Source organism: Acomys minous (assembly GCF_964271855.1).
Source record: "Acomys minous genome assembly, chromosome: 5".
Classification (NCBI taxonomy): Eukaryota; Metazoa; Chordata; class Mammalia; order Rodentia; family Muridae; genus Acomys; species Acomys minous.
This window is the reverse complement of record NC_140494.1, coordinates 78,660,157-78,676,403: the sequence shown is the minus strand read 5'-3', so window position 1 is coordinate 78,676,403 and position 16,247 is coordinate 78,660,157. Positions and strand designations below refer to the sequence as shown.

General features: G+C 46.8%; 1 protein-coding gene across 3 annotated transcripts in view; it reads right to left on the bottom strand.

Annotated features, from left to right (window-relative positions):
- Positions 1-16,247, bottom strand: part of SLC36A4 (solute carrier family 36 member 4) — a 34,313-nt gene that overhangs the window by 11,599 nt on the left and 6,467 nt on the right. For 2 of the 3 annotated variants that reach the window (XM_084781654.1, XM_084781655.1), the window contains exons 2-8: positions 10,876-10,996; positions 9,720-9,810; positions 8,390-8,478; positions 6,803-6,898; positions 5,768-5,852; positions 3,707-3,934; positions 1,946-2,044 (exon numbers count right to left, since the gene is read on the bottom strand). In XM_084781654.1, coding sequence (XP_084637780.1) covers positions 1,946-2,044; positions 3,707-3,934; positions 5,768-5,852; positions 6,803-6,898; positions 8,390-8,478; positions 9,720-9,810; positions 10,876-10,996 — 809 coding nt within the window. Of the gene's footprint in view, positions 1-1,945; positions 2,045-3,706; positions 3,935-5,767; positions 5,853-6,802; positions 6,899-8,389; positions 8,479-9,719; positions 9,811-10,875; positions 10,997-16,247 lie in introns of those variants that run through there. The other variant, XM_084781656.1, reaches the window with a different exon arrangement.

Here is a 16,247-nt window from a genome sequence, read left to right as displayed (position 1 = left end):
GACTATTCCGTATAAGGAGGGGACCAGCCAAGGGGGAGAAGGGAAGACAGTATGAGGCAAACAGGAACAAAGCACATGATTGTGTGTATAAAAATACCACAGGAAATTTTGACCTGTGTCCTAATTAAAGAGATTTTAAAAATTAAAATACAAAAGGAAGAGGAAGTGAGGCAGTAAGGCTGGTTTTGAGTGAGAAACTATATGTTGGACTTGGCAGTTGTTAATTTGAGATGTCAGAGAATCAACGTTGAACTAAAAACCCAATGATTAAGATCCTGCGCTAATGCCAGACAGGCATGAAAATGCACAGCTGCAGCTACAACAGCAGAAAGAGGGGCTGCAGGAACTCTAAGAGTTTGTAAGGATTCAGACAGCAGACGCCGCACAGAGGGGAGGGCTCTGCCTTTGAGATTCATCCATTTCCTTCACAGGAAGAGACTTTAGAGTGCTTTCTCTGCTATCTAACCAGCACACGGTGCGACAGCAGCCATGAAGACAGCCGACGTTACTGTCCTCCCGTCCCTAAACCTACAGCTTCTGGGCCATTAGTAGTGGAAGTATTCTGAGTAGAAATATTCAGTTGTAAGGGGCCTCAGGGTGTGCATCTTGGCATTTCAATAATGTCGTGCCTCAAAACAAATATGCTGTGCCCAATCTAAAGGGAGAATGATCTTTGAGTTCCACATGGCAATAACTTTATAATTGTTTCCAGAGCCTGTAAATATTCTAGTCTATGAAATGTGATGTTTGGGCTGGTGGGTTGACACACAAGCCTGATGGCACAAGTTTGATCTCCAGAACCCAGAACTGCTCAATATGGTGGCTCACGTCTATAATGCCATCATTCTGTGGTCAGTCGGGAGGTGGAGGAAGAAGAATTACCTAGAAGCTACCTGGCCTGTTACCCTGGAGTAGCTCAGAACAGCAGAAATAAGAGCAACCGTGCCCCCATGAAGTAAGAAAAGAGAACCAACTCCTGAAAGTTGTGCTCTGAACCCCCACGCCACACCAATACACACACTTTTTAAAACTGTATTATAGGATTCGGCGGTTAAGAGCTGCTCTTCCAGGCGGCCTAGGTTTGATTCCCAGCACCCACACGGTGGCTCCCAGCCATCTGTAACTCCAGTTCCTTAGGCCTCACGTGAACAAGGCATGCATTTGGTGCACAGCTATGCGTGCAGGCAAAGCATCCACATGCATAATAAACACTTTAAAATAAAAGTTCTATTTGGGCATGCTTGGGATATGTGGAATTTCTGACATTCTGTGACACTTACAAGAGTTTTCAGTATACTACCTTAAGGCTTTTATAGGGGTGAAAATCTCCCCAATAACGCTAAAGACATAGTCTGATATCATCACTTAGTCTACCATGGGAGGACTTAGCACCTAAGATGCATGTCTAGAGTAAGTGACTGGTCAGTAGGAAAACCAAACAATAGTTCAAGCCTGCCCCACTCACTGCTAGGTCTCAAATCCAGAACAAGTCTCGCTCAGAACCCATGGCTCCTCCCAGCCTTCCTTACCCCACCCCATACCCTAAGCCTCTGTCCCGGGGCTGAGTTTCCACCTCCATTCCTCCAGCTTGATCCCTATATAATTCAGCCGCTTTGGCTGTACTGGTCTCTTGGTCCTTGGCCGGAGGCGCCTCTCTTGCTCTCACTCCTCCACTCTCCTCTCATGGTCTGCTTTGGTATGCCGCTGTGTTCAGCCTGGACTGGTCCCTCTGCCTGCTTTCTCTCATAGCTGTAATAAAAGTCTTCTCCATATCTAGGAGAAGCTATGTCCTCCTCCTTTTAGCTCATTTTTTCATTCACCCACCAAACTGGGAATCATGCCCTATGGGTATAAGAAATTAAAACCCTGAAAGGAAACATATTTTTATATAGTTTGACTATGTAAAATCTTGTGTTAAAAAAAAAAAGTAATGGCTGGTTCTTACCACTCCTATGCCTTCAAAAGCGAACACAGCAGTACCAAAGAACAGTGGGTACTTCTTCCAACCAGCCACGATGGGCAGGTTGTGGGGATCCGGCATGTTCTGCAGAAAAGCCAGGAAACAAAGAAACCCGGTTACAGCCTCACCTAATGCCAATTATTTCAAATTAAAGAGCAAAATCAAAATCACATTCTGCTAAGCATCACAAAGCAAGTGGGGTTATGAAATTTAGTAAACACTTTATGTACCCTTCGTTAAGGGGGGTTAAGCTGTTAGGCTCTAGTTGCTGAAGACGCTGTTTCCCTCATACCCACACATTTCTCCTAAGCTCCTACGTCCACTGGCCAGTCCCAGGCAGCGCACTGCCACATAAGAAGTACACAGGTGTACTCAGAGACCCTAAGTCCCCAGGTGGGGCGGTGGTCTCCGTGTGACCCCACTCCTTCATTGTCCTGTGACACCTGGTAGCTTCTGATTTCCGTCCCAGCTGCCCCTGGCACTGTGTGTGTGTGTGTGTGTGTGTGTGTGTGTGTGTGTGTGTGTGAGAGAGAGAGAGAGAGGGGGGGGGTGGAGAACGACCCCACTGCTCTTAATTACTTTGCACCAACTCAGAGTAATGCTTCACACTGTCCTGATCTGGACAAAGTCACTGCAGCATGCCGGGCTCAAGCTCTGAGCACAACGACAGTTGCCCAGACACCCCAATGTAGTGCCTCCTCACCACCATTTTCTTCTCTGCCTTGCGTACTCAGGAGAACTCAAGGCCAGGGGCAGAAGATAAACAGGCTGGGGTGTGAAGGCACGTGGGTAGTTTGGGGCCTGTGGAGATGAGGAACGGTTGAGGCACATGCAGAATTTCGGGATAGGAAGAGGATGATGTGTGACAAGGGAAGCAAGGACAGGGCGAGCAGGGAGCCAGAGCGTTGGGGCCATCTGCTGCTCCTAAGCTGTTACACGCGTGAGCTCCTTGCACTCTTCCTTCTCCCGGGGGGGGGGGGGGGGACCCATGTTCTCTGCTCCACCAAGCCTAACATGGCCAGCTAAGGAGCTGTGGCCTCAGAAAGGCTCAGGCAACCTTCTCTCCTACCTGTTTGAGAAGCCAGAGGAAGAAAGAGCGAAGCAGGCCCAGCATGTGAGTTTGTGTGAACTGTTTGTGGAAATTTTATGATTATCTTGGAAGTAATGTAGCTGATGGGTTAAATCATGAGGAAATAAAACATAGATCCTCAACTCTTTTGCGGGGGTCACAGGCCTCTGCCTACTGTAACGGGAGTAAGAATCCTGAGACTTCAAAGAGTGACCCCCCCAAGCTCCAATTACCTCACGGTCTTAAAACAAAGGAAACGTGTGCCGTGGCGGTGGAGGGCATGTGGCCGCAAGCGAAACTTAGAGAATTGCACCCACACCCACCTCAGTGATTGGCTCGGAGCGCCAACGCATGACTACTTTGATGAGGGGAGGCTCAGGAGGCTCTTAGTAACCGCACAAGCCTGTGTCTCACAGGAACTCTAACAGGAAAGGTGGGAGGCTGGAAAACACTGATACAAACCCGCAAGCAGCCTCATCAGTGTTCACGCCAGACCCGACTCGAGCCCTGGCCCATCTTAGCATCTACTTCATGCATTAACATTACGCCCAAAGGGAAATCAGCATTTACTGCCGATCCGTGTGCTACATACAGGTCTCTCCATGTCACAACTGTCACCTCCAAAGGAAGCTTTGCCCACGTGAGAACACAGGATGGCTACCCAAAAGCACACTTACCCGAACAACATACTGGTAAATTATCACAAGACTGGCAGCCATGGAAACATTGGCAAGGAATGAAAGTACGAAGAGGTTCTTCAGCTCACGAATGAAGACCAAGAGAATCATGAGAGGCAGAAAGCAGAGCATGTAGACCCTGAGGTCCACACTCCTCCTCTCGCATGCACCAGACAGCTCCGAGCTATTCGAAACAAGCGCTGTGCTCTCCAGGAACCCTTCATGAATCTGCAGCCCAGTCACCAGGAAGGAAGAAGGAAGAAAATTATCCATCAGCTTACAATCATGACACAGACAATAAACCCACACCCTCTACAACCAAGCTCCTTGACAGTGGTGACCAGTGAGGTCAGGCCAAAGTGTGTCACTGTGAGAGTGGTGATCAGTGAGGTCATGTCATAGTGTCTCACTGTGACTCTGGTGACCAGTGAGGTCATGTCACAGTGTCTCACTGTGACTCTGGTGACCAGTAAGGTCATGTCACAGTGTCTCACTGTGACTCTGGTGACCAGTGAGGTCATGTCACAGTGTCTCACTGTGACTCTGGTGACCAGTGAGGTCATGTCACAGTGTCTCACTGTGACTCGGATGACCAGTGAGGTCATGCCACGGTGTTTATGTGCAGTGGTGTTGAGGAACAGGTTTTAACAAATGTGTGCAGTAATGTGCACTGCCACCAAATGCAAGGAAAGCGTGTTCCAAGAGTGACAAATTCCAATTCCAACTTCTGCAACTGCAGCTGCTCTGCCCACATGACTGTTCACTGCTGCCTCAGGCTGTTCCCTAAAGTCTGACTGCTTGTCTTTTCTGTGGCTCCCATTATGTTTCTTCAACCACCCAGGGAGCCACTCTTTCCACCTCATCTTCTCATGACTTAAACGTTCCATTAAACTCGGGAACAGACAATGCTTCAGAAGAGACAGTCATCAAAGCCTTTAGATGTTGCCCCCAACACACACCTCTCTGTGTCTCTGTATCTCTGTCTCTCTCTGTATCTATCTCTCACACATACATACGTACGTACGTACGTACACACACACACACACACACACACACACACACACACACACACACACCCTAAAATCTACCAGGTGTGACAGTACATACCTAGGAACCCAACACTTAGGACACTGAGGCACCAAGCTCCTGAATTCAAGGCCATCCTCAACTGACAAATCACACAGTAGGGTAGGGACTATGACTGAGGGCTCCATTTCAGGAGCATGCCCAGTAAGCTCAAGGGATGTCAGCCGTGTACACAAGACTGCACAGCAGTTACGTCCAGGATAATTGTAAAAGCATGCTGTGTGACAGTTTATAAACAAAACCACAGGCACTCTTCCTAGATTTGAACAGGGCTGTTGGCAGCTCTCCTGGGAGAGTGAGAGAAAACCCAGCAATGAACAGGCATGGGGGCACACATCTGTGGGCCAGCACTTGTGAGGCAACGCGGGAGGATTAGGAGGTTCAAGGCCAGCCTGAGCAACACAGAAAGTTCAAAAGGAGCCTGGATGAGAAGACATCATCTCAAAAAGCAAGTACAGGTGGTAGGTATGGTACAGCAGGCTCCATCACTGCCATCTGGCAAGATCCCAGATGGGCTCTGTTGCCATCATGTTACAGGTGACCGCAAGATGGCATGTGACTTCCGAACCTTTTTATACAATAGCAAGTTACTGGACCTTAGAAATAAACACTCATCTTTCTACCTCAGGCTTTCAGCCTCTGTATACTATCTTTTATCTCCTCTAAAGGACACCAGCAACATAGAGAACATCACCCCAAGTATCTGTGCACCTACTTCTGACATCTGAATTTGAAATAATCAAGAAACAGATAACCATAGCACAGTCTGGCCCAAAGAACAAGTGTGGTTGATAAAATGTCAGGCTCAATAATACCAACAACATCAGAAATGCAACTTATAAAAGAGTACACTAAAGGAGAATCTACAAAAAGTGACAGCAAACAAAAGGTCTTTATCCTCAACTATGGTTTCCACTGTGCAAGAAACAAGGCATCCGAAGAAAACAATCGTACGGACCGCAGAAACATACTCACTTGTTTCACATTTTCAGCTAAGAAGACAATATAAACGCTGCAGAATCCCAGCTGTGTTATCACCAGGAAAAAGTCGACCACGCTCCTGAAAACAGAATCACGGAAGAAAGGGTCACTATGAGTTCTGGACAGGCAGGGGACTTTCTTGACTATTTGAAAGCATTTTACAATAGCATGTTTTCTTTTTACCTACTGAGATAATGAACACTTAAATACTTGTTTCATCTGAAGATCTTATGTTACAGTCAGTAACGTACACGGCTAGGACCAACAGTAAAAGCATGCGCCATTCAGTTAAAAGGGAGTTTTTACATCACTTCCTCCTTCTGTAAGTCGGCTGTGTAAGAACAGCTGCTTGTCAAAGGACTTACGGAAGTATGTTCAGACTTGGGGTGCGACTCTTAGTGGAGCCTCCCTCTTTCCTAGTGTGCCCAGGGACCTTCATTCAAGGCTCAGTACTAAAGAAAAATTCCTGATTTAGACTAAACCCATCTTTCTACTCCTCATGACCTCCCTCACAGCATCATGGTATAGTACCACCCTGCCAGCCTCTGTCATTTGCACACATGGGAAGTACACTTGCTACTTCCCAAGCCAATAAAAAAAATACAATGTACGAGGACTGGAACTGTGACTTTGACCTCTAAGGAGACATCTTTGGCAATTTTTATTTTTTAATGAGATGCACTAGAAAGTTTCAGAACATAAAACAGTTATGTAGTAGGAGGGAGCAACTATTGCCAGATATCTATATGATGTCATTAGAACATGGCAGGTCCCAGGCACAGCATTCTGCATAGTGGACTTGGAGCAAGGACAGCCACACAGTCAGACTGACTGACTGACAACTCCTGTCAAGTGTCATCAACACCGTAACAGCAAACTGGGAGGGACTAGAACCAGTGTATCCAACTGGGAAGACGACTTGCTATGCTCCCACAGCTCTGTCATACTTAGGTACATCCTATTTGACAAAAATAGTTAAAATTAGCATAACTTCAACACACGGACATTAGAAGCAAGACCCGTGCTCACCGGCCCCAGGCTGCCTGCCGCTGAAGGCAACTCCACGGGCTGGCCTCCATGGCAAAACTCACGGTGTCGCTGTACCCCAAAGTGGACTTCTTAAACCTGAAATTTAATGACATACATACACAGAAAAGTATTAAATTGGTCTATAAGGCCCTTCCATGAAAATTACATCAAATAAACAGAGATTTGTGAAGTTGGGGACGTACATTATCAGATCTGCTTTCAACATGCAAATATACCCACATACTCATGAGCATGACTGAAGAAATTTCAGACTATCACTGTCCTGTGTGTGCAGGCAAAACTGTACCCACAGCTGTGGTTTCCTTATCTGTAGACTTCAATCAACATTGTATTGGTGCTTTAAATATTTCAAGCATCTAAGAGCACCAACTACTGTTCATCTGAAGATTATTTCATCCTATGACAGCACTGTGTAAGTGTGCCAGGCTCTGCAATACAGTTCCATACAAACTGGCTCATTTGACCTTCAGGAAAGCTCCATGAAGTCAGGGTCTTGTCTCCAATCTCTATTCCACTTTCTTCTCTGCAGTATGAGTCATAATTTAAAGAAGAGAAATGGTTTCAAGTCTCAAGAACATCTACTGAGCTGGAGCCAGACCACTGGTCCACTACAATCCAAAGCATTTTAAAGGTAATTGATTGTCTAACAGAAGCATTTCCTGATACAGAGCTACAAGGGAATGTATTATTTTTTCTCATAACCTGTCAGCCCATATATCTGCAACCATCAATGAAGTTCTCTGCCCCAAACTGACTCGGTAATGTGCTGAGGACCTGGGGTTTCACTTCAAGTGCACAGCTCCTCCTCGCTTTCCTCCGCATCTTCCCACTCCTCTTCCACTAAATGGAAGAGCCCACCCCATCTCCCCACTGGAGCACCTTTTGAACGTCTGTAGTCACAGGCCACCAGGATGACTCAGCCGCTGAAGGACCTCCCCACAAAAGCCTGGAGACCTGAGTTTGACCCCCAGGAGTCCCCTAAAGTAGAGGAAAGTGCTGACTACACAACGTTGTCCTCTTTCCTTCACATATGTGCTGGTTTACACATATGCCCACATACACCCATCATATACATATAAAGACCATAATAAATATTTAAAAAGGAAAAAGAAAGTCCAGCCATCCCTCCACACCCAGAAGCTCCTCATGTGGGGGTTAACCACCCGCATGTGGAAAATTCACGAAGACATGTGTCTGTGCTGACAACATACACACTTTACTTTCTTGTCATTACTTGGTTAGCAATATGAAATAATAGTGTGCATAGCATGTACACCTTATTAAAGACAGTTAGAGCATCTGGAAAGTTGTGCAGAGGTTTTGTCATTTTATGTGAAGGGCGTGTGCACTCTGAGAACACTAAGGGTAGACTGGGACCAGATCCCAACCACATGAAACTACAGAGAATGCTAGCCTGCCCCACGGTCATTGTCTTAGCTGTGCCTATGCACTGGAAGGAAATACAAGCTCTAGAGACAAAGCACAGTACATACATCAGACAGTGATGCTCTAAGGAAATGCAAAACTTTACAATTAATCAAATAGACTTAATGAGTCCACATTTACCTCTGACATAGAAAGTGACTGCAACGTACCAATATGTGCATACAGTGGACGGAAATAATTCCTATAAACACAAGGCTGATTGGTCCAAGCTGTGGAGAAGAAAATGAAGAGTTAAACAATCATTTTTAAACACTGAGTGAGCTCAAAGTAATAAGTCAATAGACAATTCATTTACAATGGAAAAATATGTTGGATCCATTGATTAAAATCATCACAGGCATGAAGGAAATTAGTAATACATAGAAATTATTTCAGGTGACATTTTAGACAATGATGCTACCTTGTTGACTTGGCAACCGAAGCCTTTGTTAGGGTACAGACACTCAGCAAAGAATGTGGAACATAATATATCCAGCACAAGAGGATAAATCTATGGCATCAGTGTCTCACTGGCACAGCATGTGCTTACACACCCCTATCTATGGCATCAGTGTCCCACTGGCATAGTACATGCTTACACACCCCTGTCTATAGCATCAGTGTCCCACTGGCATAGTACATGCTTACACACCCCTGTCTGGACAAAAAAAAAAAAAATCACTGCCCTTCTACAGATCACTCCTAGAGAAACCCGCAAGTGTGTCAGAAGCTGCAATTAGGACATTGTTTCAATGTTTCATGAGAAGTTTCAAGTGTGTGCTCGCCAAGCTCAGTGATGCTCGGATTATGGCTGGGTAGCAGAAGCAGGCAAAGCTTGGACAGACAATAAAAAAATCCAGAGTTACTTTACATACAGGAGGGTTCAAATCCAGAAAAGAGGGGAGATAGCTATAACCTCTATGAAAACCAATCCATTTAAACACAAATATTCTAATTTACTCCATCCATGAATCTGCCTCAACAGGGTTCTCAAAAGCAGTAATTATAGTAACTGTCTCTAACAGTGTTTTGATATTTGTCTTTAAAAGACATTACTCATGTCAACTATTTTTCTTAGGTATGAATAGTGCATGTGCACTTCTTCTGACTCTCAAATACTAATGAAGTTATACCATAAAAATAATCCCTTCCCTTAATACTTCAGCAGCCATGCATGGGTATGCCGCTTAAGCCCCTGACCACCCATCTTCAGAAATCGAGGCCTGGTTAGGGTTGAGAGCTGGTCTTTGTTGTTAAACGTGAGAAATAAGCAATCATATAGGAATGAAAACAGTAGCTCTCACTCGGGGCTAGGTTCCACAGTCACAGTACATGTACTTGTATCAGGACGAGAGCCAACGGCCACCCACATGTCCTCTGACCAGTTTATGCTGGGTGAGGTTACACGGTGCCTCAAAGGCATGTGTGCAGACACGTAACTGTATGTGTAGTGGAGGGCAGACAGCCTTACCACGATGCCTGCGTTCTTTATCGCCAAGGGGAGCCCTAAAAGGCCAGTTCCGATGTTCCCCTTGAGAAGATGCATCAGAGTTTGCACGAATCTGGAAAAGTGAAAATTGTAAGGTGTAAGCATCTGACGTAGGGACCCACATACCCAAGATGGCTCCCATCCCGGCAGCGGGCACTCAGTCACCCCAGGCTCCAGTCCTACTGTCATTCAATAAAAGGCAAGTACAGAGAATTGCTGTGGAAAGTAAATGAAATGTTTAGTGAAGCTGTTGTGCACATAGAGCAGTAATTTGAAACTGAAAATTTCCCATAGGATACTTTGCTGCCATGGTGTCAAAAACATTGCAGATCTGGCTGGAAACACAGAACACCTTGTTATCCTGTCTAGATAATTACAGGTCTAAACGCTTGACCTATGATGGCCACCCTAAAAGGAAGTTATAAAATACGAAAATATATATACAGACTTTAAAACTATCTTCAGGCAAAATAATAACTTATATTATCATGAGCTCCCTCAGACCCTGACCTTGGAACTTTACTGGAGGAGGCCTCCTTGACCAAGAAGAAACAAACTGAAAGGAAGAAGAGTACAGAATTCAAATTCATGAAACAAAAATAATTGCCTGGAATTACTTTTTTGCTTTGTTTTTTTTTTTTCTAGTTTATACTCTTGATCAAATTCAGGTGACTGTGTTTAATCACTAAATTACCATTAAGGCAAGAATTTAATGATCATAAGTCACCAGAACGGGTTTTTATAATATGTTGTTCCAGTAGCTTGTCTCCTCATTCTGCACGAGCCATTTCACTCCCACAAGCTCCTCCCCTCTGAATAGCCATTCTCCTAGTACACTGTCTCCTCAAAGATCTCTCTCTCTCCCTCCCTCCCTCCCTCCTTCCCTCCCTCCCCCTCCTTCCCTCCCTCCCTCCCTCCTCTCTCTCTCTCTCTCTCTCTCTCTCTCTCTCTCTCTCTCTCTCTCTCTCTCTCTCTCTCGGACACAGAGCTATCCCACTGAGCTATCCCCATGCTCTTCAGTAACCTAGCGCCCCTCTCTCACAGACAACAAACTCTTAACCACCGCTGCACCATCTGTAGCATTCGGTAAAGCACTCAGACCTGTGGGAGACCGGGAAACCAGAGCCATGACACTCACGAAATCCCATGCTGCCCCTCAAGCTGGTAGTGCTTCTGCACAGGAAGGATCTGCTCCTGCTCCTCGTCTGACGACCCATCGAAATTCTGTTCGTTGATTAAGGGCCTCATCACCTCCATATCTACAAAACAGAAGAACAGTCCTGTACCACCGCTTGTAAAACTGAGGTAAGTCTATGAGCTTTTGAATATTGGCAACTATCAGGCTAGAGAGATGACTCACTCACTCACTCAACAAAACACTTGACCTTCAGTGCAAGGACCTGAGTTCTGATCCCTGGGCACTCACAAGGGAGCCAGGAAGCCATGGCAGCTGCTTATGACAGCAGCACTTGGGAGACAGAGCTAGACAGCAAGCTGAATGGCCAACCAAAGCAGCAAGGGATCATAAACTCTGAGCTCAGCAAAAGATCCCATCTCAGTAAATAAGGTGGAGAACAACCTAAGAATATACTCAAGGTCAGCCTCAGGCTTACAGGAACACACACTCACACAGACACAGGGACATGTGCACCCACATACGTGCCACCATGCATACGCTCTGCATACCTCCCCACCCCCACATCTCTCCCTCTCTCTCATACGCACGCGTGCGCACACACACACACACACACACATGTGCATGTGTACCCACACACATGTAAGCATGCATACTCTGTGCACCACCCCCTTTCACACACACAAACACACACACATGCATGTGTACCCACACACATGCAAGCATGCATACTCTATGCATACACACATACATCAGACACACACACACACACACACACACACACACACACACACCGAATGCCATCTGTATTCCCTGCAGCTGAGTATTTTAGCTCACCTTAGTCTCCCTGAGTCTTGACGCTGTCACAAACAAATAACCAGACTTACTTTCTAGATGTTCTGTTTGAATTATACAGTACAGAGGGAAACGCTTAAATAATATAGAAAACAGTTCTTATTGTATCCACATGAAGTTTACAGGACAAGAAATGTGAAGAAATAATCAAATTTATTTTCCATATCTGGTCAGCTTCAGAGCATACCGTAACAGGTAGATAATAACCCCGGGTACATGCTCAAATTACAGCCATTCAAATGTTAAAATTTTAATATCAAAATGTTTTCTCTAACAATGTTTTCACGTCCCTTTTCATCACTATCCTCATATTGCGTTAAGATCACTAAATCTGAGTTCACTAAGACTGAAGGACAGAGATCTTAAACACTTTCATCTTCATCTACCACTCATGGTAAGCTGACATGCCAGAGGGCGGAGTAACAGTTAGAAGTGATCAGCCTCGCTCTTCAAACTCTTCAGTTTACAGTAATTTCAGGCTTATGTCCACCCCCCTCAATAGTACTATGTCAGGTTGTGTGCATTTTGTGCAGACTTTTCCTACTTTTCACCATTTGCTGCTATTGCTTTTACCCTCCTAAACGCAGACTCGCTTCTGTGAGTTACTGCAGAGCTGACACACGTGATCTCAGACCACTCACTCTATGGTAGCACCTTTCCTAAGAACTAGAGAGACCAGCTGGGCGTGGTGGCACACACCTTCATCCCCAGCACTGGGGGAGGTGGAACTCTGTGAGTTCGCGGCCAGCCTGGTCTACAGAGCAAGTTCCAGGACAGCCAGGGCTGCACAGAGAAACCCTGGGGGGGGGGGGAAGGGGGAGAGAGGGGGAGACAGGGAGAGGAGGAGAGGGGGAGAGAGGGAGAGAGAGAGGGCAAGAGAAAGAAAGAAGACAGAGAGGAGAAGAAAAAGAACCAGGAAGACCTCTTTAAATTCCACATTACAGTTCTTCCCCTCCCAGCTGCACCAATCAACTCCTCTGAGCTGTTGCAGGACAGGAGGTCAAGGGCACGGCCACAGACTCCATTTACCTGGGCTGTTCTGCTGGTCACCTGTGTCTTTTAGGGTGTCCTTAAGCTCTCATCTCCTTAACTTTTTACTATCTAGACTGTCTACGTTTTTAAACCACGTGTATCTATGCATCCATATGTGAGCCTGTGCAAGTGTGAGTGCAGGTGCCTGTGGAGGCCAGGAGGCACTGGATCCCTTGGAACTACAACCACGTGCGGTCGTGAGGCACCTGATGTGGGCACCAGGAACAAAACTCAGGTCCTCTGCGAGAGCGGTGAGCATTAACAGCCGGACCATCTTCCCAGCACCTGCCCTGACAGTTTCAATGCTATACAATTTCGACCTACTGCCTATACACCATAGTTCAAATGTGAAATGTCCCCTACTCATGGGTTTGAGCACTTGGTCCCCAGTAGATGTTGCTGTTAGAGAGACTGCGGACCTCGTGAAGTGGAGCCTAGTTAGAAGGGAGGCTCTAGGCAGGCAAGCCTTGAGGTTCACAGCCCAGCCTGCTTCCGGTCCTGACTCTGCGTCCTGGTCGACTAAGATGTGAGCAACCGGCTTGTACATGTTCCCACCAGGACAGTGTCGCCTGCAGCCATGACCACCATGTTCTCCTGCCATGGAGAACTAAACCGTAAGCAAAGATGCACCTTCCTGTCATGCATGTGGTCACAACAAGGAAGGAAGTCAGTACTTCACTCCATAACGATGGCTTCGTTCTTTCTCCCGCTGCATCTTGTGTTTTCTGTTTTCACCTGCATTATTTTATGTGTCTGTTCTTTCCATCACATGTCTATTTGCACCTTAGATTTAGATCTACAGCCAACATCAGCGTCCACTGGAGTTCTGAGAATTTCCTCAGTCATCCACAAGTATGCCAACTAGGAGATCTCAGAAAGGCCCGGTAGGGCTCGCTAACAAACTGCCATGCTCCAACCCGAAATTTCTGACTAGGTATGCCTGGGCTGGAGCTGAGCAAGGCTGTGGACGCACTCTGAGAACACAGTACCAGCAGATTCTTCAGGAAGGACACACTGACACATAACTCTCCCGGGATCCATCCTTCATTCAAAATATAGTATATAAAATACTGGGTTTCATTTTTTCAACCTTCCCTTCTTCCATTCCCCAACTGTCCTCCTTCTTCCCCCCACGAGCCTCTCTTCTGCTCCCATGTCCCCCACATTCATCCCCCTTCTCCTCCCGTCTTTCCCTTCACCGTCAGGCTCTGTCTATCTCTCCTTATAAGCGATCGTTGCCAAGGCTGCCCCTCAGTCCGACTGCCAATATTGTCCTTTCCTGGCCTCAGGACCGGAACTGCTAACTTGAAGATTAGAACTCTCTCTTAGCACTTCAAGAAAATCACACTGAAAGAGATTTCCCCATGTTTCTTCCTAGTCTCCTACTTCCTCCTCTTGATAGATCCTGATGCCGCCTCTGTCCACTACATGCAGTACTGTCCACTCTCTATGCAGTGCCCCTGTCCACTACATGCAGTACTGTCCACTCTCTATGCAGTGCCCCTGTCCACTACATGCAGTGCTGTCCACTCTCCATGCTGTGCCCCTGTCCACTACATGCAGTGCTGTCCACTCTCTATGCAGTGCTGTCCACTCTCCATGCTGGGCCCCTGTCCACTCTCCATGCTGTGCCCCTGTCCACTCTCCATGCTGGGCCCCTGTCCACTCTCCATGCAGTGCCCCTGTCCACTCTCCATGCTGTGCCCCTGTCCACTCTCCATGCTGGGCCCCTGTCCACTCTCCATGCTGGGCCCCTGTCCACTCTCCATGCTGGGCCCCTGTCCACTCTCCATGCTGGGCCCCTGTCCACTCTCCATGCTGGGCCCCTGTCCACTCTCCATGCTGGGCCCCTGTCCACTGCATGCTGTGCCCCTGTCCACTCTCCATGCTGGGCCCCTGTCCACTGCATGCTGTGCCCCTGTCCTCGTTCCATGTTTATAGCACCATGATAAACATGGTGTCTTTGTTTCTCACTGTCTAGGTCAGTGAGACCTTTGGTCTCCTCACACTGATTCATGAATATTAATGTTCGCTCCACAGGGAATTCACAGGCTTAGGACTCAGGCAGTGCAGTGTAGCACCCCCTGGAGCTCAGGTTATGGATTTTCAATGATTTGGTAAGGCTTTGCAACACTGGAAGAGACTTTACAAGTCTGCTTACATCATTCCTCCTGAAGTGATGTAACAGAGAGGGAGTAAAATCAGCTAAGCTACAAATTCCTGTCATCAGTCTAAACTCACGAGGATTTTTATAATGCACACTCCCTGCCTTTCATCTTGGGGTGGGTCCTCTGACACTGCCATCTTCAGTGCACTCCCCCATGGTTTACTATGTAGGGTTGCCTTGTTTCTTACCCTCTGGTATCATATAATATACAGGCTAGACCTGAGCACAGTGAAAATTCACAAGGCGACAGGTGTTTCCCCGTGGCCGGTCTACCGTGATACCATCTCATAATCCCTCCCACCGCCCCCGCCCAGAACACAACAGGATCAGTTACATGCACCTCGTCTCGGAGCAGATCCTGCTCCCTTTTCTGTTATGCCCACACAAAGCAATGCCGTTGTTTCTCTACCAAAGCATCACTGGAGTTTTATGAGGATCACAGTAACAAAATGGGACTTAAGACAACAACAACCCAGCATCCCAAAGGGCCAGCAGCCTGAAGTGAACATGTTGAGAGAGCAGGTTCTTCCAGGGGCTGGGAGGGAAGGCTCTGGCCCAGGCCTCTAGCCTCTGTCCCATCTTATGTGTGATCATTTTCATGGTCTTTTGCACTCCCCCATAACTAAGCCTGTGCCGTTTCTGCTGCCTTCTACGGCTGGACTTATCTCCAAGATCGCCTCCTGAGGTACTGGGTAGCGTCAGGCACCACCATCACTTTCCTCAGCTCGGCCTGCACACCTCAGTGCACCCTGCTGCCCTGTGGGCTTCTGACTTCATTCGCTTTGATCAGCATAGCTTGTCCAAACTACCAGTGACGCCCACTTTCTAATTTCTCTCTGCCCTGGGCTGTGCTGTAGTGAGGGAGCTCTCTGTGTTCTCTATACAGACAGCAAGCACAGCCACCATTTCAGATCCTCAACCATCCATCATATGAAGCCTGCTGCCAGGGAGATCACCTCCTCGTCCCTTCTCAGCTGCCGTGAAAAGTCAAGGAAAAGGTAAGTCTCCTCACAGCTTTAAAAATGATCAACTCTAAATGAGAAGTTTTCTTTCACTGGTATAGGCGGGGAGTTTGTTTTCAGTATCTTTTTAGATAAAACCTGAGAATCTAATCTGCAAATATTTAAATGGCTGTAAATAGTAGTTTTATAATTTTAGGCTTACTTTCAAATCAGCATCACAGATTTACAGACTTCCACACACAGGTCAGCTGGACTCTCCTTCCCTAACTCAGGCTGTTTAGCAACTGACTTAACTTTGTTAGTCCAGCCCCTGAGCTCCACTTCGCCCTGGTTCTAAAGCCATTCCCGATGTTATAACA